Source organism: Pelecanus crispus, chromosome 12, assembly GCF_030463565.1.
Source record: "Pelecanus crispus isolate bPelCri1 chromosome 12, bPelCri1.pri, whole genome shotgun sequence".
Taxonomy (NCBI): domain Eukaryota; kingdom Metazoa; phylum Chordata; class Aves; order Pelecaniformes; family Pelecanidae; genus Pelecanus; species Pelecanus crispus.
In genome coordinates, this window is record NC_134654.1 from 20,929,260 (window position 1) to 20,951,023 (window position 21,764).

General features: G+C 42.0%; 1 protein-coding gene across 2 annotated transcripts; it reads left to right on the top strand.

Moving 5' to 3' along the window:
* The first annotated feature begins 570 nt into the window (after window positions 1-570).
* On the top strand, window positions 571-21,764 carry ACOX1 (acyl-CoA oxidase 1). 2 transcript variants are annotated; one of them, XM_075719690.1, is made up of 14 exons: window positions 571-685; window positions 1,911-2,070; window positions 10,887-11,047; window positions 12,841-12,948; window positions 13,473-13,592; window positions 14,160-14,275; window positions 14,470-14,639; window positions 14,967-15,129; window positions 15,841-16,031; window positions 16,279-16,455; window positions 17,105-17,210; window positions 17,298-17,441; window positions 18,821-19,027; window positions 20,040-21,764. In XM_075719690.1, the coding sequence occupies exons 1-14, from the start codon at window positions 571-573 to the stop codon at window positions 20,088-20,090; spliced, it is 1,989 nt and encodes a 662-aa protein (XP_075575805.1). In that variant the 3' UTR covers window positions 20,091-21,764. The 2 variants fall into 2 exon arrangements, with proteins under 2 accessions (XP_075575805.1, XP_075575807.1); XM_075719692.1 differs by lacking the exon at window positions 10,887-11,047 and adding an exon at window positions 7,795-7,955 and having other exon boundaries at window positions 577-685.

Consider the following 21,764-nt stretch of genomic DNA (forward strand, 5'->3'; position numbering starts at 1 on the left):
TTTAATGAGCTATTTATTTCATTAACTATTAAATGCCTGGCTGCGCATGCAGCATGCTACGGGCACTCTCAGTGTGCTACTTCACGCGCGATTCAACGCGCACCGAGCCCCAAACGCAGCCCCTTACGTGCACGCCCAGCCCCAGCTGCAGCACGTTACGTGCCCATGTCGTACGCCGTTTCACGCGCACCTTAACGCACACCCTCAAACGCAATCCGCTGCACGCGCACCTAAGTCGCGCGGCAGTCCCCGTCCCGGGTGCAGCCCCGCACGTGCGCTTCGCGCACGACGTTAAGGCACGCGCAGCCCCGCGCGCAGGTTAAGGCACGACGTCGCGCGCGCGCGCCTTCCCCGCCCGCCCGCTTAAAGCCCGGCTCCGCGCAGGCCCGGCCCCCCCGCGGCCCAGCGCGCCGCTCACCGCTCCGCCGCCGCTGCCCGCGGGAGGCGGCGGCGGAGGAGGACACGTGGCCGGGCGTGACGCCACGCGGGGCGTGGCCGGCGGAGCGGAGGCCGGTGCGGGCGGTGGCGGGGCCGGGGCCGGGGCCGAGCGGAGCCGCCGCCGCCGCTGCGATGATGATGAACGCGGACCTGCGGAGGGAGCGCGCCGCCGCCACCTTCCAGCCCGAGCTGCTCACCCACCTCCTGGACGGCGGCGCCGAGCGCACCCGCCGCCGCAAGGAGATCGGTGAGGGAGGCCCCGGCCGTGCCGCCGCCTGCCCCGGCCGCTGAGGGGAGCGGGGGCCTGTCCGGGTCGGGCGGCTGTGAGGAGGGGGAGGCAGCCCGGGGGGGGAGGCGGTGAGGGGAGGCTGTAAAGGAGAAGGAGGCTTTAGGAGAGGGAAAGCGGGGGTGTGGGGAGGGGAGAGGCTGTGGGGGGAGAGGGGCGACCCAAGAGGAGGGCTCTGGGCAGAGGGAGACCGGCGTGATGGAGGCGGGGGCCGGGGGGGGACGCTGAAGGTGGGAAGCCCCGGGGGGGGTGAGGAGGGAGGAAGTTGTGGGGAGAGGGGGACCGAGGGGGCGGGGGAGGGAGGGCGGGCGTGGGGCGGAGCTTGTGGGGAGATGGGAGACGCCGGGGAGAGGGGAAAGCTGTGAGCGGAGGGCTTGCAGGTGGAGGGGGATGCCTGAAGGAAGGGGTTTTTGTCTAATGGGTTAGAGGCGAGCAGGAGCAGTGTTACATCCCTGATTCTCCTGTCCTCCCCTTCCCTGGAAGGATTTGGGGTGGCCCTGATAGAGCAATGTCCTTTCACCTCTGTCTTTCCCCTTCCTCCAGAGGGTGAGAGGCAGCTTCCCATGGGCATTCTCTTGGGCCCTCTCCCCTCCTTTTTCCTTCCTAGTACACTCTTGCCCAACAGTACAAATATGATCTGTTTCTCACCCACTGCTACCATGATATGTGAGATTAATGAAATGCCTTCATCTTTCTTTTCCCAGCCTGCGCTGGGATGGGGCTGTCAGAGGCTGGTGTTGTGTAACTTGTGTGCCAAAGGGGACACAGAAAGTCAGGGGCCTCTGGGTACCTTGGTTTCCAGTTGGCAGAGTGGGAATAATAGCTGTGCCCTCCTGCAAGGATTTGCATGGGGATCAAAGTTCGTGAGGCGGTCTGATCTGGCGGTAACAATGACTATTTGAGGATTTGAGATTGTTATTGAGGGGCCTGCAGGTCTTACATCAGTGAATTAACCTCCTGCCAAGTCCAGAGTGCTCGTATCTTAAAATGCAGTTTATGTGTGGAATGGGAGAGTGCCCTGTTGCTAGAGTCCCTCTCTCCAAGAGCTTTGACTTCTTTCTGATTTTATTAACTTTTAATTTTATTTTTAATTTCCTGGTACAGCAAGTGAAATGCTGAATCGTTTCTCACCCACTGTTTATTGAGGTTTGTGGAAACTGAGTTTGTTTTCCTCTTCTGTCCCCAGAGGCCTTAGTTTTTAATGACCCTGACTTCCAGCATGAGGATTTGAACTTCCTGTCCCGTAGCCAACGCTATGAGCAAGCCATCAGGAAGAGCTCTCTGATGGTGATGAAGCTAAGAGAATATGGAATTGCAGATCCGGAGGAGATCTACTGGTTTAAAAGGTACCTAGCTGTAGACTTTGCTTCTTGTATGTACTTTGGTCATCACCAAGGACATCAGAGTGGTGCTTTTTTCCTGTTTGCTGTCCAAAGGAAGCTAAAGACCTGTATGAAAGCCCACTGAAGTCTTGGCTTCAGTGAATTTCAGATGAAACCCTGATTTCCTGAATATTGTGTTTTCTTAGACTTTTTTGACTAGAAATTAAAAAATGGGACTTGTAGTCTGATTTCACACACCCACCCCCCCAACCCCCCGGAATAAAAACTACACTGAAATATTTTGAATCTGAATAGATCTGATGAATTTGCAGCTTCTAATGAAATCTCTTAAAGCTGATTATTTCACTTTGCACTTAGACCTAATAAAGTTGTGTTACAAGCATACTTGAAAATGTTCCAAGATAGCTTACAAGTTCTTGTTTATAACTATCTGTCCTGTCTCCCTCCTCCAAGCTCCTGGGGCTACAGTGGTTCCCTTTGACCTAGAGGCTTTTTGTTGTGTCTGACCTTTTGTTTATCTGGTAGCATTACCCTTGAATTAAGTTAATAAAAATAAAACTGTCTTTACATCTGAGTTTCATTCCTTCCAGCTTGCAGGGAGCTTAGTTCCTGACTTTGATGTATTTCTCCCCTTAGTTCTGTTAAACTCATTCTGATATAATCAAATGGAAACTGCTTAACATAGAGACTGTGCAGCTCTAGAAATCTGGATGTAATACCATGAATATATCCTCTGGCACATTAAATGAACATTGCATGTTAAATAATGCACTGGTAGAATCAAAAGCCCCCTCTGACTGGATCTGTAGAAAAGCTGTCACTGGCCTCAGGGCATGAATATTGGGACTAGTTAGTTGAAATTACCTTGTCTGCTGTAGTTTTAATTTCAGAGAAATTGGTCTACACTGACCTGTGTCATGAAAGTTCTCATGGAAGTAATGTAAATGTTCTTTTGAAAATTGGCATCGGTGGACAGTGATAACAAGAAAAAAGTTCGGTGTCTGTGTTAGATTATTCACGTACTGCATGGCAAAAGTTAATCATTAATTTTTCCTACGCAAGGATTATTTGAGGTGATAGGGAATTTTCTTCAGTTATTTTTATGGAGAAAATTCAGAGAAGTCTATCTGGTATACCAGCTGGCAAACATCAGCGAAGTTTGCAATGTAAATGCTGTCTTCTGGTAGTATTACTGACAATCTCTTGTGAAAACAGCACTTTTCTGAAGTAGTCAAATGATAGATTCTAGTTTTGTCTTCCCATAAACTTATTTGGGAGTCAGCAATTCTTAACTTTAAATGGATGAAAGTTTAGTATTTCATATAGGTGCCAAATAATACATCCATATCTTATGTGATACGAATAGTCAGGTGTGACTAGTCAGAATTCGTGATCCAAAATCAACTGAAACAATGAGGAAGGCTTAATTTTTTTCAGAGTCAATTCTAATTGCAGACATTCAGGACTTGAAAAGATAATTGCAATTACTGTAGACTGACTGTATTTTCCAGTGTCTTATGTGATAAGGTGTAGAAGAATGAAGAGCAGTACATATAGTTCTTACCTACAAGTGAAGTTTGTTTGCTCTAAGAACTGCATACTGTTAATATTCTTGATTTGAATTCTTTACTATAATGTCTGGTGTTTGCAAGGCAGGATATTGGCTTACTGCTTCTTAATAAATGGAAGAAATGGAAGGATTATTTTTTCATCCTCTGATTTCATTTGCTGTCCCCACTTTCTCACCTGCTGAGTGTCAAACACTTTTTAAACTTAGTGAACTCCACCCAACTTGCAAACTTAAGTTTATTTCTATCATGTATCCAAACAGGCTGATTGGTGCTAACTAGAAGGGACTTCATTTGTGTAAAAGCTGACCTGGAGAAACTATGTTTGGGTTTATTCTTCTTTCCAAACTGGAAAATTGAATGGATATGGCGTTGTGACATGCCTTCAATTAAGTTTATGAAATAGATTGAAGTCCTTGATTCAGATGTTAAGTTGTATTTATTGTGATTGACTATCAGATTTTTACATATGGAAGCTTAAGGTATTTTGTCAATAATCCCTCATGCCTTGTGATTATCCCCAAACAGCAGGGACAGATTTATTTACATATGCAATTTTTGAGAATTTTGAGCTAGCTGTTTTCCTGTAGCTTTTGTATACTACCAGAACTTCACTAGGTAGCCTTGTATCATCACTGACCAACTTTGTAGTTTGATTTATGAGTAGGTGAGGAGAAATGCTTCTTCCCTCAGTTGCCCTGGAGATACGCTTAAACAGTTGTTGCTGCTGTGATGTGTCGAACTGAATGGTCCTCCTTCCTGTTTCCACAAGGGCTTTGTTGGACTCCAAAACATAAGAGAATCTGTTAAATATATTTAGAAGCCATTTTAATTACATGTCATCTAGTCAATTCTTCCTGTGTTTTAACGTGTGTCAGCACTGTAGTTAGTGCTATGACCACAGATTAAGAAGGCTGGCAGCCTTAAAGTGTCAATATTTAAGATTTTTTTTTTTACAGTCTTAACAGCAGCAAAATGTAAGTCAGCATGAAAAATGGGAAATTGTTCCAATGTGTAATGGGTACACAGCCCTTTGAAGAGAGCAATCTGGTCAGTTTTAATTCACCTCCAAATTTAAATAACCTTCATCAAGGAAAATAGGGTTAAATGAAGAAGTGAGAAACAGTTGGGAGAAACTGGGGCACAGAAGAAGAGATCTGAGAACTGCAAGTCAACAGATGATTCTTGTGTTCATAAGCATTGCATGAATGTGTGCTTTCCCTGCGAGAATTTGTCCCTACTTCTCATTTTGACAGTAAATTTAGGACCTGGAGTAGCTTTCAGCAAATCAAACCAGAAAAACTGTAGCAGGGGCCCTACAAGCCACTGTTAATTTAATTTGGAGTGGATGAGTCTGACTCAGGTTTTTTGATACAGCTAGAAAAGGAGTTTATTACCACAGCATTTGTTAACTCTGAAGCCCAGTGAGCACAGGTCAGACATCCCCCTGGCTGCTTCTTCACTGAGGCGATCCTTCATGCTCTTCCTCAAGAGAGTTATCTCAAGAACCGCAAAAAGCTAGAAAAGTTTGCTCGTGGATTTTGCTTTAAAGTAAATGACCCTATCCTGTGACCCAGTTCTGCAGCCTGAGAATGTCTGTTCACTGGAGGATAGGCTATCAAAACTCATCTGTCAAATACAGGTGCCTTTTTACTATGTGGGTGACATTGGTTGCAGCGAAATCTGGAAAGATCTATATTGCCAAAATAGCGTATTACTACACATCCTTCTCCCGTGAGTGGATTTGGAACTGCAGCCTTCCTCTTGCCTCGCTGATTGTCGTAGCAAATCTAACTTCAGACTAGCAAGGTGATCTTTGGTCACTGATCAAATTGCTAGTGCTAGATGCAGCTAGCTGTATTCAGTCTCAGCGTAGCAAAGTACTTGAACAGTACACAATGCAGCCTTGGGAGAACAAACTGTGTAGGTAGTGGGAAATGCCAAGTGGGAACATGGAAATTGGGAGCGGAAGGAGTAAGAGTTCAGAGAAAGAAAAAGAAGGAAAGAAAACCTGTTCTTCCTCGCTTCACAGCTAAGTACATCTTCTGTTTGTCCTGTGTCACGAGGAAAATTGGGTTCTCTCTCCTTGTCATTCAGGTTGTTAAAAGGCACATTAAGAAAATCCTAATCATTCAGTGTGGATTATGCAGAGATGAAAAGTTTCTGCTGTAAATGAGCTAGCTTTCAGTTCTGCTTTCAGCTTTGTTAATGCAAGAAGCTGTTAAAATGCTGCATGTTTAGTCAGTGAAATAGCATGACCTTCTGACACAGGGATGTTATAAAGTATCTGCTTGCAAAATGTCATTCTTCTTACTCCTATCAGAGAAGGTGCTAGTTAAGCATGAAGTATCTGGCACTTGCAATTAAACTTAGTGATAGGCAGTGAAAGTTGCTGGTGTGACCTTTAAGATTTTTCTTCTGGAGCATTACCTTCAAAGAAGTAGTGTCTGACCTGATTTTTCTGACAGCAAAACGTGCTTTTTTTACAAGTTCTTTCAGTGGCTCCTGAAAACGTGCAAAGAACTGTTCAATCTCTTCCCAAGCTGCACTGACATAGCATATTTCAAAGTCAGCACTCATTTTCTCCCTGTACGTTTGTCCTTTTGGGCCCAAGGGCTAGATACACAGTAATTGTGTTGTAGACAGTAAGGAAGTAAAGGATGCTGCTATTGCTATATGGGTCCTGGAGTAAAAGACAAATCCACGTAGGAAACTACAAGAATGCTGAAAAATATTCAGTCTCCCTGTCCTTCTAGCATTTTTAAGCCCTTGGTCACCCTGATAACTTCTGTTTTGTAAATATGTGCTGCTGTAGGCAATAGAATATTTTCTGGTAGGAGAACTAGCTGCCTTGATCCCAAGAGCTCTAGACACTGTACCTACACTCACACCAGCTTAAAGCATGGTTAATACATTAATCACCAGTATTAGATTACTTGATGACAATAATTTTGCTTCTGGAAGAATCCATGGCTCATTCAATCTTGTCCATTTAAAAAATGTTCCATTTAAAATAAGCATCTTCAACATGCAGTTCAGTGGTGCTGAAGAAGCTTTGTCCTGCTTTCTCTTACCCTGAGGCTGATTTTCAGAGCTTGCATAGGGATCTTGTTTTGAATTATCAATTATTTACTCTCTGCTTCCAGGCACCGTATAAAATGCCAATCAGAAATGCTGCTGTAATTTGAAAAACTATATGCATAGCATCCACTATGCAGTGCGGATCTGTGTTGGCAACAAACTTAAATGTGCTCCCTGGGCAGGTATTAATACCTTGAGATGGAAGGATATCTCTTCCTTGTAGATATCTTGGGCAAGTGGGAGAGATCTTGTATGTAGGTGTTCATGCAGAGCGCTCATTTGTTCCTCCATCTTTGAATTTGTGTGGAATAAGCATTCGTGTACAATAGAAGATGAAAGAACTGTTCAGACTGCAGAATGTTGAAGGGAAGATGCTGTCATTTACTACATAGCTTTTACACAGTGAAACTTCCTGGCACGTTTGTGGTATGGAGCTTGTTTTAGCTGGGAATGTACTTTGCCTGCCATTGTGTCTACTAAATTAATAGAGCTGTCTCTCATGAAATAACTTCTGTTTTGATGAAGCACATCTCAAATATCTGATTTTCCTTCCATTCCTCCAGCACTAGCCTGTAACAGTAATTTTAATTGAAGGCGAGTTCCTGATCTCGCAGCTGATAGAAGCAGCTACAGGTAATATGGAGCTCTTCTGAAAAACACTTGGTCACCTAAGAAGCCTTTTCCTTTTCAATACATAGTGCTTCTAGCTAATATGGCCTAGTTCTAGGCTACTAGCAGTGGTGAGATTTATTCTCCCCAAGCCTGAGAGGTGGGGAGAAAATAATTTGGTTCTCATGTCCTCAGTTTTAAGTTACCCATGCATCTTTGTAGAACAGTATTTTTTCCAGTTATATAGCAACAGCAGGATTCATAGGATGAATTAAATGTCTGAAAGAAATATTTATTTTCCCATTAGCATTGCCTGTGATGCCTCCATATTTGGAGGTTGCTTGTGGGGCAAAAAAAGATTGAAGTAGGCAAAGAGATTCTTTATCTTGTGATAGAGTTGGAGAAAAGCCTTTCAGTATCACAGTAACAGTAAGACTGAGATCCAGATCCCTCTATTTCTCTCCTGTAGAACATGCTTGGGCAGTTTTCCTGAACCTTTCGGTCTCCACTTCAGCATGTTTCAAAAAACCTTAGAGACCCAAACGACTGATGCTCAGAAGGAGAAATGGCTGCCTCTGGTCCATGGAGTCAAGATAATTGGCACCTATGCCCAAACCGAAATGGGACATGGTTAGTTCCCTTCAGGGATCAATGGGTAACCTCTTTTTTTGTAATTCCAGTTTGTAAATTGATGATGCTCCCTAGGTAAATCTAAAAGGAGAAAGGTAAAATAGTTTGCTTAACAGTTGACGTTCCCTGCCCTATAGCCAGACAGCTGCTTCATTTCACATCCTAACAATCACAGGGTTAGTTTTGGTCTTTTCCAGAATGCACCTCTTAGCTGATCACTGACTTTGTAGTTGTTTAGCTTTGTTTTAAGATGAGGAGGTTGTTCTAAGCCTTCGGAGTCTGAATTTCATTTGAACTGGTTGGAACACGTCTGTCAACAGTACTGTGGTTTTTATTTTTGCCTGAATTTGAGGTATGTTTGTCTCGGTTCTTAGTTCATGATCAGCCTGTGTAAACAGGTCAGAAGTATACTTTTAGATGCAATGTAGCAGGGTGAGATTGCACAGTTTTGTTTTTGAAAGTAAGGTATGCGTTGCCCCAAGCACTTTTCTTTCAGATGCTACTCCATTGCAGCTGTACAACTTCATGGAAAGATCTTGCTTTCAAAGAAAAAAACCATCTTATTCCTACTATTGTTGAAAACAACTTTTGCTGCTTCAAATGGAAGAACATTCAATGGATCAGAAAAAGAGTCTTTTAGTCCCGAACCTGGAATTATGGCTGATAAATACCAGCAAGAATAGTTTAACAAACCAAGGACTCCAGTGCTTGTGCTGGCATCTAAACTTGGAAAGCATGATATGTACAAGTCTGGACAATTACAAAAGTTAGATGGTAATGCCAGTTGCCTGGCTGTTCAGTTTCAGCTACTCATAGTAGCTGAAATGTTTGTAGAAGATGCCACGGAGGAAATCCTGTCATCTGTTCTGCTTGGGAGAGATGGAGTGAGCAAACCTAGCTCGATACCAGAAGCTGAGAGACAACTGGATGGCAACAATAAATGCCTGCTGACCTTGTTTGCTTTTTCACACCAACTTCTTTAAATCAGACACACATCCACACCGAAGTGATTTGTTTTACTTGCTATTTCACATTAGATCATTGCACTTTCTTGCCTGGTGATGGTCTGGTTTGCTTATAGTTGTTGCGTTGTTTGGTAAAATTAGTATTTTGACACTTAATAGAACTAATAATGGTGATAGTATGGCAAAGTAAATGTACTTTCCATGCTGAATAATTAAAATGCAACTGTTTGGCATTTCTGCTGTGAATGTTGAGTATCTAACTACTTCATCAGTAAAGCTTCTATAGTAATTGTCACTGAGCTCTGCTTAATTTAATCCTGATGTTTAGAAAGTGGTGATGGGGAAACAGACCTCTGGATTTTTTAATTGAATCCTAGCCTGGATGGGTAGTTACTCAGTTTTACCTTAGTGAGTACCTACTTGATAGCCTGTGTTGATTTTAACCTATTCCATAGTGAGTAAGTCTCTCAAAAAATAAAAGACAAAACACAATTAGCACAGGGCTGAAAAACAAACAAAAAGGAGTAATGAAAATACTGTACTGTTTCTATCTGGTTTATAGCTATTGCTAGTAAATAAGGGCTTTCTTTCAGTCTTTTGACTGTCAGCTGTGTACTTCTCACCAGTACTGAACTCACTTAAAATCTAGTATTGCTGCTAACCCATTAGCCCCCTGTTGAGCTTGGTCACCGTTCAGTCAAAAAGCTTAGAAAATGTTGCTACTGGGTTTATTAGATGGTTGAATTTACTTGTAGGTGCCTGAGAATATCAAAGAAAAGAACTACAGTTCTTAGGAAGTTCTAGGGATAGAACTAGTTCATATTAATCTGTGTTTAGAGGTAACACAAGAATGCATTCTTCCCACTTTGATAAGAATGCCAGCTGAGTTTGAGCTAAGCTCAGATCAGTGCTCTTTCCATAATGCATATCTCATTTAAATATATACATTCTTGTTAAAGACCAGTTACATTATTTCATACATAAATGTGCCAGATGGACCTTGGTACAGAAGGTGCTGATCATCAATCTATATCCCCACTATTTTAATACTCAAAGCTATCAATATTTAAAGATTTAACAAGCATTTAATTCTTTGTATTGAAAAACTTAACAGACCACTTAACTACCTAACAGTGGTGTTTGACAGAACTTGGAGGAAGAGTAGTTCTAATGAAACTTGTTTAATTGGAGAGACTTTGTGCTGGTGATTTACAGATTGAAAAATGTTGGCTTTCTTGCCAAGTTGTTTATGTTCACAACTTTGACTTACACATGCAGAGCACTGTCCTTTTAAGAGAGCTTTTAAAACCAGCAAAAGTTGAAGGGAATTTAGTTGGAACGTAATATACACTAGTTGTGTCTGATCTTTAATTCAAAAAATAGTGAAGTAGATAGTACAGACAGTTAGGACTTCCTTTTTTTAAAAAGAAAGTTCGGTGAAAACCTAGCACATTCAGCTGGATAAACTGGGACTTCTACCAGGTTCTACCCTCAAACCATGGGGGAAAAAAAAGTGGACTTCATATCTTTGGGTGAAGGCTTGCTTCATCCAGCCAGATCACATCTTCAACAAACTGACATTCTGACTCAGCCCGTTTAACTTAGGGATGCTCTGGTTTCCAAACCATAGTGAAGGTCTGGTCTTTCTTTTGGTTTGGATTAATCCTTTTTTTAATCAGTCATGGCGCCTCAAAAATACAGGAATGTTGCAAATGCATTTTTTGTATGACTAGAAGGAAATGCATTGCAGCATGTTTATTTCAGAGTAAATGTAATTTCTTATTATTCAGGCCTGAAAAAGGACAGTGCTCTGGCTATCTAAAATACACTTGCTGAATTCTGATTTACACATGAATAATTTTTTTTTCTTTTTGTCTCTTCCTGAATCTCCACCATGAATCCCTCATGCTTGCTTCCCTCTCATAACATTCTCTTCACGCTCCCATCCCATGACACTTCTTCACAGCTTTGTTCATCGTGGACGGCCTGAGCCTCTGGACCTTCATCTGGGCATGTTCCTCCCCACCCTTCTCACCCAGGCAACCCCAGAGCAGCAGGATCGCTTCTTCATGCCTGCCTGGAACCTGGAGATCATTGGCACTTATGCCCAGACTGAGATGGGCCATGGTACAGTACATTCACTAAATGCTATTTCTGAGAATGGCTTTGTGTACAAAGGATTCCCCTGCCTGGGAAAAATGGTGTGTGTTTACCCCGCAGTCTTTATGCATGCAGTTGTGGCTATAGGGAAAAGTGGACTTTCTCTGAAATTTTTAATAGATCATTATGCCGCATGCTGCTTGCCCTTTTTTTTTTTCTCCTGTGGGAGAGTTTGATGTCTGTAGTTCTACATATGAGCATACTGAGTGCTCCTCTTGTGCCATTCAAACCAGTATAGATTATTGCATATGGCTATGGTGATGTCAATTTGATGACATCTCTTTATTTCTACACCTACCATTCTTTCCAGTGTGATTTCTGCTTTGCTCTACTTCTACTTTGTTCAGTGTGAAGACAAAAGGACAGACCTCTAAGGTACTGAAAGAGATGCCAAAAAAAGCAAGAGTTGCTTCTCACCTTAGGATTGACCTTGGATCAGAGAACATGTGGATGACTTGGTTCCTATGTTCATGTTTTGTGGGGAGTTTTATTCCCCTAGTTCTTTAGTTCACTCCCATGTGGTCTTTTTAATTGGACCATGAAATGTTGGGTTTTTCTTTTTAATTCTCTGTCTCAAGTAGACTTTGTTCTTTGTTGCTATTCCTTTGCTTTCAAGCTTTGAAATGGATTTTGATAACTCCAGCAGTATTGTCATTGCAATACTTCTAATCCAAGTTTCAAAGGGAGGATATTATGCCTTGGGAAACTTTAATTTTAACATCTGAGAGTTGCAGATGAGAATTATTTTCTAAAAATGAGCAGGATTCACCTTTGTGCTCAAGTGAAATGTAGAGACTGTATGAAGCATAAAGTAACTGCAAGTCTGCGGAGAATCTCTTGCAGCTAGTGTGGTTTGAAGATCCTTTACCAACAAAGTAAGTCTGTGTTAAGCTGCCTGTGGAAGTCTACCACTAACTCCATGCTTTGGAAATGTGGTTGCATCAAGGTGATATCCTTTTTCATGTTGAAGCTCTTGTGTAGAGTCACTGGCTCTGTCTTTCTCTGTCAGTCCAGACTGTGAGGAGTGTTCACAGCTTGCCTAGTTTAAGCAAGTAGGCCTGGTGATTTTTTGGTTTTTTTTTTAAAACGCATGCAGGGATGATACCACTGCTGAGGCAGATGTGTCTGTGAAGTAAAGAGTTGGGGGCAGAAGACAAAGACTGTTCCTGGAATTGTTACCTTCATCTTTTTGAAGTCTCTTCATCTACCTGTATCAGTCAGTACCCTAGCATATGCATGCCATTACTTGCTGTCTTGGAGCTATGGGTGATCTCATTTGGGAGAAACTGCTCCATCAAGTGAGGACAACGTAGGCCTGATGAGGGAATGAAGAGATCATGGGCACTGGTTATTTCATCTTGTGGCCGAAAAATATATGATTTTTATTTTGTTATTTAATCAGATTGCAGTTTTAGTGAAATCCCTATGAGCATGTTTTTGTGGACCTTTTTAATTGAGAAAGGGCTTCTGGTGTGTAATAGCAAAAAGGTGTCAGATTGGAGGTGCTTGGAAAACTAGTCTTAGACCACTGGGAAAAATACCCAACATGTTTTCTGAGAATTGGCTTCAGGTCCCAGAATATGGTCTGACTCTCACTTGTTCTTCCTTAATTGGTTGATATTTAGTCCTTTATATAGCCTAAAAGCAAAGCTAAAATTTGTACGTTACTACTGGAGTTGAACTTTACATCGTCCAATTCTGTCCTTGTCTCTGGTTTGTGACTGACTTTCTGCCAAAACAATGTGTTTGCTTATTTTCAGGAACTCATCTTCGGGGTCTAGAAACTACAGCTACTTACGACCCTGCTACCCAGGAATTCATCCTCAACAGCCCCACTGTGACCTCCATTAAGTGGTGGCCAGGTGGACGTAAGTGCATCACTGTATGTCTAAATCTGGAAGATGTATGGAAAAACTTAGGGAGGTGATGTTATGTATGTTATATCTATGGAATGATGTTTGAAAGTTGATCCAAAGAGTTGGCTGAAAAGCATTTACTCTTGCACAACAAGTAACAGACTTATCAGAGCCTGCTAAAACTTCAGATTATCTGTGTGCTCTGAATTGTTTCTCAGAATCACTCACACTGTATGGATTTGGTGTAATTTTTGATCAGTTGTATCAAAATCTTTATACTTCCTTCAGCTGCACTGGCAGGTTTGCCAAGGACCTGGTATTGTATAGTCAAGAGAATCATATTGTGCAATTTCCATTGACTTGAGCAACATTGTTTGTCTAGCTGTAGAATTCGAATGATAACCAGTGTGGTAAATCTGATTTTGTAACGCATGATGTGGTTAAGGTAACCTCAGATCCTGATTTAAGGAAAGAGACGCTGTGTATATAAGTGTGTTGACTGGTGTTTTTCCTTCTGACTCCCACTCCTTTTGCAGTTGGAAAGACGTCAAACCATGCCATTGTTCTGGCTCAGCTCTACACTCAGGGCCAGTGCAAAGGGCTGCATGCCTTCATTGTTCCCATACGGCAGCTGGGCACCCATGAACCTTTGCCAGGTAAAAATTAACGTTAAGGCTTTAGCAACTCATGGAATATGTTAATCTGTTTCTTTCCAGCTATATACAGCTGCATATGTCCTGTTAATGTACATGGCTTATTTCACTAGCTGATTTCAGTGAGTAGATGGTAGGTCACAGGGCTTAAAGGAGTCTTTCTTATGACTGAACTACCACTAAATCATCTTTCATGTCACACTTTCAGTCTGAAGGTTAGTTTGGGATTTGATTCTGTCCCAGTGTTTCCCAGCTATGCATTCTGTGAGGCAGCATGTCCTTCTACTTTCTGAAAGGGAAAGAATACCTTTCATCGTTCTCTAGCTAGAAGTGATCTTTAGAGACAGCTCCCCCAGTGACTGGATAGTAGGACTACATATAAATTATGAAGATCCACATGTTTTGATGTCCACTTTTCCATCAAAGAGATTAAGGTCCTCATTAGCTGTTATTCCTAATGATGCCAGGACTTGCTACAAAACTAAACAGACTCTTTATTGGAGAAGGCTTGAACATCTCACGTGGTATTTAGTTCCTATTTCTTAATGTAGGTGGCTTTGTCTGTGGCAGGTATTACAGTGGGTGACATTGGGCCAAAATTTGGTTATGATGAAATGGATAATGGCTACCTGAAAATGGACAACTTCAGAATTCCTCGGGAAAACATGCTGATGAAATATGCCCAGGTAAAGCAGTGAATTTCAGCATATGCTGTTAGAAATGGACACTTCAGATGCTCTTGTGTTGTTGAATAATGTACCAATAAGATTTTAGGTTGCTTGTAAGTGCTACTTGATGAGTTTAGACCTTGAGATGTGATCATGTAAAAGGGAGGAAATTTTAAAAAATAGGCTGGTGTTGTTTTTTCTTTTTTTGGTAGGTTGAACCAGATGGCACCTATGTGAAACCACTTAGTGACAAGCTAACCTATGGGACCATGGTGTTCATCCGATCTCTCATTGTAGGCGATGCAGCTCGCTCCCTGTCCCGGGCTTGTACCATTGCCATCCGCTATAGTGCAGTCAGACACCAGTCTGAGCTAAAGCCAGGGTAAGTGCAGTGAAATAAAAGAGCGGCCTAAGTGCTGAGGGAAAATTCCCAAATACTGGAGGGAAGAGGGACCATGGTTGATGTTGTTTGCTTTGGCACCTGATAGTTTCAAAACACCGTTTCATCCTGGGAAGTAAGTGATCTTTCATTCTTGACTACCAAAATGCCTTCCCCCTGCCAGAGGCTTTTGCTCTATGGTCTTAGAGAGTCTGGCTTGATACAGATGCAGCTTGTACTATCCAAGTGGAGAAGCTACTTAGAGTTGACTAGGACTTTATGGCAGTTTGCTAGCCACTGGCATACTAACTCATCTGTATTTTGTTCTAGGGAACCAGAACCCCAGATCTTGGATTATCAGACCCAACAATACAAACTCTTTCCTCTCCTGGCAACAGCATATGCTTTTCACTTTGTGGGAGCCTACATAAAAGACACTTATCGTCGTATTAATAGAGACATCAATGAAGGGGATCTGAGTGAGCTGCCAGAGGTACTGTGGCCTCTGTTGATTTTATGTAAGGTTTCTTTACGACATGGGAGAAAAGACATCAAGCCTTTTTGGCTTTCACTCAGGAGATGTCTTGTAACTCTTTAGATTCAGAGATCCCAAGCCCAGTATGTGCTGGTGACTTTTATTTCTTTATTTGCACTGTTCTTTTAGCAGCCCTTTACAAAAAAATAGGGAGTAATGCACAGGGAGAAAGCTACCATGAATATATGTTTTTTAAAAAGGTGACTTTCCAGGAATAATGGCATATCGCTTGGGAGTGGAGTTAAGACTGGTCTTATGCTTGTGCTGTAGCTTCTTGATTGTTCTTCCAAGTCACTAAGGTAGAACTGGTGTGTTGATCAAAGGTATCAGCACTATATTGAGGGGTTAAGGTTGTAAAATGTCAGTTTCCAGTTAAGGATTCTGTCTGAGAACCTAATGTGCCACAGGCAATTGAAAACAGTCTTGGACACAATGCGTAGAGACAGAAAGGATGGGGTACTCAAAAGAAATCTTTACATGTATAGAGGCTTTCATATAAATGGTTCCACTCAGGGAAGAGTCCTTACAAGAAAAACAAGACCCTGTGGGACACTGGAAGGATGGTGTTGACTCTGCTTTTTTCTGGGAGCTGCAGTACTTAGCATGTATGTGTGCAAGCTAAGAATGGAAAATAAAAAAATCTAAACTGCCTTTGCTTTTGTCCATCAGCTCCATGCACTGACAGCAGGGCTGAAGGCGTTCACTTCCTGGACTGCTAGTGCTGGTATTGAGGAATGTCGGATGGCATGTGGTGGGCATGGCTACTCTCGCTGCAGTGGTATTCCTGACATCTATGTCACATTCACCCCATCCTGCACCTATGAGGGAGAAAACACAGTCATGATGCTGCAGACAGCTAGGTATGGTAGCTTCTGTCCAGAGACATTCTTGCCTTGGCATTACGATCTTTGTAGCTGAAGTGATGAGCAGAAGAGTATCCTGTATTACTGTGAAACTGGTGTCTCATGTTTCTGTCCCTTGCCCTATTTTTGACAGAAAAGTATATGCCTGCAACTGTTCTTTGCTAGTCTGACCCTAGGTAACATGAATTCTCTCCATTCAAATGACTCACGAGTAAGAGTTGCTATTTGTTGTCTCTGTTTTCAGGTTCCTTGTGAAAAGCTACAACCAAGTTACTTCTGGGCAGCGGGTTACTGGCATGGTGTCCTACCTTAATGATCTCTCCAGCCAACGCATTCAGCCACAGCATGTGGCTGCTAGGACTGTGACTGTGATCAATGATCCAGTCAGCTTGGTAGAGGCCTACAAAGCACGTGCTGTCCGGTGAGCTCACACTTACTAGACTGAGTCAAGCATCAATAAAATTGCATGTCTTGGGAGATGATAGTGATGTGCTGCCCTGTTAATGTTAGATTCTCAAGATGTGGTTTGCAAAGCCTTGCTCCATGTGTTGCTTTCAGGAAGTGACACACTTTACTACATTGCATCAGTGTTAAGTGCTTTGGGGTTACAAGAGACTACATACAGCCTTTGCATAGCCTAGTTACTCTGCTCTGTTCCATTTTGAAATATCTTTTTCTTATTTAAATGTAAAGTATATTCAAGCATACAAATACCAGCATTGTTCAAACTGCTCAGAGATCTATCTGGAGAGAAAAAATCTTGATATTAAAGCCTGTTGTGAAGGAAGTGTGAGAGTAGAACAGATACCTACATGTGAGTAAGTATTCAAGCACCATATACATGCTGTCAAATGTCATCTTACCCCTCTGTAGCTGTGTTCTAGCTGCAGCAGTGGTGATAGGGGTTTTAGAGCCACAACTGCTCACTCCAGGCAATGTATTCAGTCGTGGCACATGACCTCTGTGTTCTTCTGATGTGTTAGACTGAAATTTGTATGAATTCAGTGTACATAATCTTGTTTGTATATGGTGCTGTTGCATAACCTTTTTTCCTTCCTTTTGTGAAATAGGCTTGTAGAAGCTGCAGCAAAGAATTTGCAAGCTGAACTGAACCACAGAAAGAGCAAGGAGGATGCCTGGAACAGAACTTCTGTCGATCTTGTGCGAGCATCTGAGGTCAGTGATGTGCCTGATAAAGAAATACGCTATAAGAGCTTCTCATCAATTCATTAACCTGATTCACCTTCCTTTCATTTCTTGTAGGCACACTGTCACTATGTGATAGTGAAACTTTTCACAGCAAAGCTGTCTGAGATCAGTAATGCAGCTGTTTGTGCTGTCATGACTGAGCTATGTCTCCTGTATGCACTGTATGGAATCAGTAAGAACACGGGGGATTTCTTGCAGGTTGGTGTCTTTCTCCAACTCGTTAAATCTCTAGAGACAGAGTCATTGTTTGCAAAGATGCTTTAAATGCAAAGTTGCATGAATGCTTAGGCATAAGGCCTTGCCTGTTGACTTCCAGAAGGCCATAGCAGTGCAGGTCTGATGGAAGGCTCTTGTCAAGTTTTCCTTGTGATCTGCCGGAAGCAGAGTTGGATGATAAATGGTAACATGGCATCTGTCTAGGTTAGCTTAAATGTTTTACAGATGGTGACCAGGTGTTTTATGTTAAAAACCAAGGAGTTAATAAAGGAAGTGTAAGTTAGACATGCTCTGAGAGCTGTATGCATTTGTAAATTAGTGCACAAAAGGGGAATATTGCACTCCAAATCTTAACTCCAAATCTTAAATTGTCAGGCATTACTTTTCTTCTCTTAATTCTTTCAGTTTGAGAATGTATTTGTGCAGCAGTGTTTTATTTTGTCTTCAGGCAGATGTGGTATGTTTTGTCTTCCCATTTTCCTCTTTGCTGCTTACCAAAAAGTTCCCTGAAACCAGGAAGAATTTAATACACACATGTGCACATTCCTCAAGAAAACTTGCTCCTTGTTGTGGTTTAGCCCCAGCCAGCAACTAAGCACCACGCAGCCACTCGCTCAGTCCCCCTGCCCTGGTGGGATGGGGGAGAGAATCAAAGGAGTAAGAGTGAGAAACACTCCTGGGTTGAGATAAGAACAGTTTAATAATTGAAATAAAGTAAAATAGTAATGATAATAATAATAATATACAAAGCAAGTGATGCACAATGCAATTGCTCACCACCCGCTGACCAATACCCAGACAGTTCCCAAGCAGCGATCGCTGCTCCCCAGCCAGCCCCCCCCGTTTCTATACTGAGCATGATGTCATATGGTATGGAATAGCCCTTTGGTCAGTTTGGATCAACTATTCTGGCTGTGCCCCCTCCCAGTTTCTTGTGCACCTGGCGGAGCATGGGAAGCTTGAAAAGTCCTTGACTAGCATAAGCAGTACTCAGCAACAACTAAAACATCAGCGTGTTATCAGCATTCTTCTACTAAATCCACAACACAGCACTATGCCTGCTACTAGGAAGAAAATTAACTCTATCCCAGCTGAAACCAGGACACTACTGAAGTTAATATACAGGCATTCTAAAGAATGAGTCTTCCATCAAAGATTAAATAGCTAGGCATCTCCTTTTGCTTGTACACTATGGCAAATTGCCAATTTGATTACTTAGCATTTAGGGAAAAAAAAAAAACCCTAGTGTTTTATGAACTGCTGCATTTTTGTATTGGGGAAGGCTGACCTATGTTAGACCATAGGGGAAGGGAAGGTTCTTGCAACTGGCATACTCTTCTGATAATCTCTTTTTTCCCAAGGCGGGTATCCTGACTGATGCCCAAATTACTCAGGTGAACCAGCGTGTGAAAGAGCTCTTAGCTATAATTCGTCCCAACGCAGTAGCGCTGGTAGACTCCTTTGACTTTCACGATGTTCATCTTGGATCTGTGCTTGGCCGGTATGATGGCAATGTCTACGAGAACATGTTTGAGTGGGCAAAGAAATCCCCACTGAATAAAACAGAGGTAAAGAAATTTTATTTCTTCATCTTTAGGTCATGTGTCCAGAGAAATAACCCAATTTAGGGTTTTTTAATTTTGATCCAGTGATCTCAGCACACAATTGATGAATTGGGGAGAAAAGTCACTAGTGGTAATGGACCAAAACTAGCAACCTACCTCTTGCTCCTCTGCTTTCAGCATACTTGCTTCAGTTACTCTTATGTGTACCTCACATGCATCCCTGTGAGATACTTTTGAGTTTCTCAGTTGAGAGAGGAAATCATACTCTCCCTAGAGAAACAACTGAATTTTAAAGAAATTATTGCTTGTTGTTAATTCTGCTTAGTGACAGTAGCTGTGAAAGCTTTACCTGTTTTCTGGTAAATCTTTCAGTGCCTTCAGGCAGTAGTAGTGACTGAAGAAGAAATTAAATTGCTCTCATGTAGTACTTAAGTGTCAGGTGTTGCATATCTGTCCTGAGGCTGTAGCTACAGTTGAGCTAATAAAAGAAACTGAGCTGAGAAGAGTCAGTGTCCCTCTTCCATCAGCCAAAACAGAAGTCTAAATCCTGTCTTGGTGGCCTTTACTGTCTTTATTTGATTTGGGCAGACTATCTCCTACAATGGGCTGCCAGAGACTGCGATTGTAATTAAGTCCCACCAGAACGTGCTCAATTTCTGTGCTTCTGAAGTCTGTAGGGGGCTTAGGAGCTTCATTACAGTCCCCTTAGGAGACCTTTACTGGTATTCTTTGAATTAAAATGCCAAAGAATTGTCCGTATGGATATAAGATGCCTTGCATTCTTTTTTTCTTACAAGAAGGGTAGTGGGGAAGCTATTTTGTTTTGGCTTATATTCTCATCCTTTGTGTCACATAGACGCTCAAATACAGGACTTAGCTGTCTGTTCTTAAATCCCCAAAGTGCCTCTGATTCAAATTTCCTTAGTGTAAAATCACACTGCAAGATATGAAGAGCTAAAACTGTTTTAAAGCTCAGGCCTGACCTTGTTGTAACCACTGTCTTGTCCTCTTACAGGTTCATGAGTCTTTCCACAAACACCTGAAGTCAATGCAAGCCAAGCTGTGAAGCCTGCCGTTTTTTTAAAATGCACACTTTTCCTGATGTGAAAACTGGGTGTTTGCATCCTTTCTTCAGGCACCTAAATCAAACCTTTCAAATCCTGGTAGCTGTAGGACAGTGAATAATTGTAGCCTTTCTTTCCACTTTTATAAATTGAGGAGGTGTTTGGGGAGAGTGCATAGGGATTGATGCCTGTTTCTAAAGTGCAATTATAATGGTAAAATTAACCTTTTAAAAATCTGGGAAAGCTTTATGGATTCATACAAGGATTGCTTTTGTGAAGCTGCTAACTAGAGAGAAGTTACTGTCAACTGGAAAGGTAGCAGGATTTTACTACTAAGTAGTTAACAGCCCTCAGGCAATAGCTTCTAATTAGCAGTTATGTCCTCCCCCCAAAAAGCATCAATGTCTTGATTTTTTTCTCTTTTTTTCTTTTTTTTAAGATTAGCACCACCTCTCTCCTTGTTTAGCAAATATTTATGCTATCTGAAGCCTCCTGCATAATTTTGTGCACATGAATCTTCATGTGGCACTGCTTCCTGATGTAGCTGGGAGGTAAATACCCATCCTTCTCTGGAGCTCTGCTTCATTCATCTTTCCAGAAGACATCTTCATGTTTTCCAGTACATCCTTCTTTCACTGCCCTGCAGAAACTTGTTTTGCCTGTGTGCCATCTCCAACACTGGCACCTTACTCTTTATTAATAGGAAGTCAAAGGAGAATATAGTGATGCTGTTCTGAGGAAAAAATGAGTAGTAATAATCAGCTAGATGCTGATAATAGATGTTCTGCCCTTCTTTTAATTGTTAGTATTTTCATAGCACTATCTTAAAGCACTTTACAAATGTTAATTATGGTGATTTGATGTGAAAAACCACATGTAGTGGTAGAAACTGCAAATTTGACCTGGAATGATGAAGCCAGTATTTGAGGGCAGAAATCAGTTGACCAAGGCCCTTGGGTCTTCAGATTGTTCTGGGATGTTCTTCTGGTTTTTAAAGGCATTCGTCAAGAAAACGACAATCCCAAGTGAAGTGTCTAGATTTTTTTTTTTTTTCCCCTACCCATGCATTTCCAAGGAGCTTTCTCTGATTTGCTTAATTTTGTTTTTATATTGACTTGGGACTTGCACAGTGCTGCTGAATTAACAGATGAAAGATTTAGCTTTTAACAGAACCTCCTGATGCCCAGTGAAATCAGTACAGCTACAACTAAACAAAAATAATTTCTGTTTTTCAACACCAATAACTCTGTCCAGTAACAATAAAACCTCTCTCCACGACAGATAAGAGCAACTTTGAGCTTAAAATAGTAAAAAGCTTCAGCATAAACCCAAATCCTGGAGCTTCAAGGTACCATCTTGAGAAGCTGTTTTCTCTGACAGCTTTGGTATCTGTTAAAATCTCTAATTTCAGATCAGTTTTCATGGAGGAGTTTTTTCCTGGCACTAACAATGATCAGACACAATGTTTGGCTCCACATGCAGCAGCTGAACAAAAAGAAATGTTTGATTTTAAATAAAATAATCAAACTTGCCTTTTGGCTGCTGAGTCTTTCAGGTCGAATGGAACCACTGCTGTTCAGGCTATGAAAGGAGGCAAAGGGCTTTGCCTTCTGTTTGTTTGATAGAGCAGACTGCTGACCTGGGGAGGGATGATGGAGGAGTAGGTTAAAAATACA

Bases quoted from the DNA above. Each gene is read 5' to 3' on its own strand.
- ACOX1 (XM_075719690.1), top strand. From the start codon at position 571: ATGATGATGAACGCGGACCTGCGGAGGGAGCGCGCCGCCGCCACCTTC. The intron at 2,071-10,886 runs GTACCTAGCTGT...ACTTCTTCACAG, and splicing joins GAGATCTACTGGTTTAAAAG to CTTTGTTCATCGTGGACGGC. The intron at 14,640-14,966 runs GTAAGTGCAGTG...ATTTTGTTCTAG, and splicing joins CAGTCTGAGCTAAAGCCAGG to GGAACCAGAACCCCAGATCT.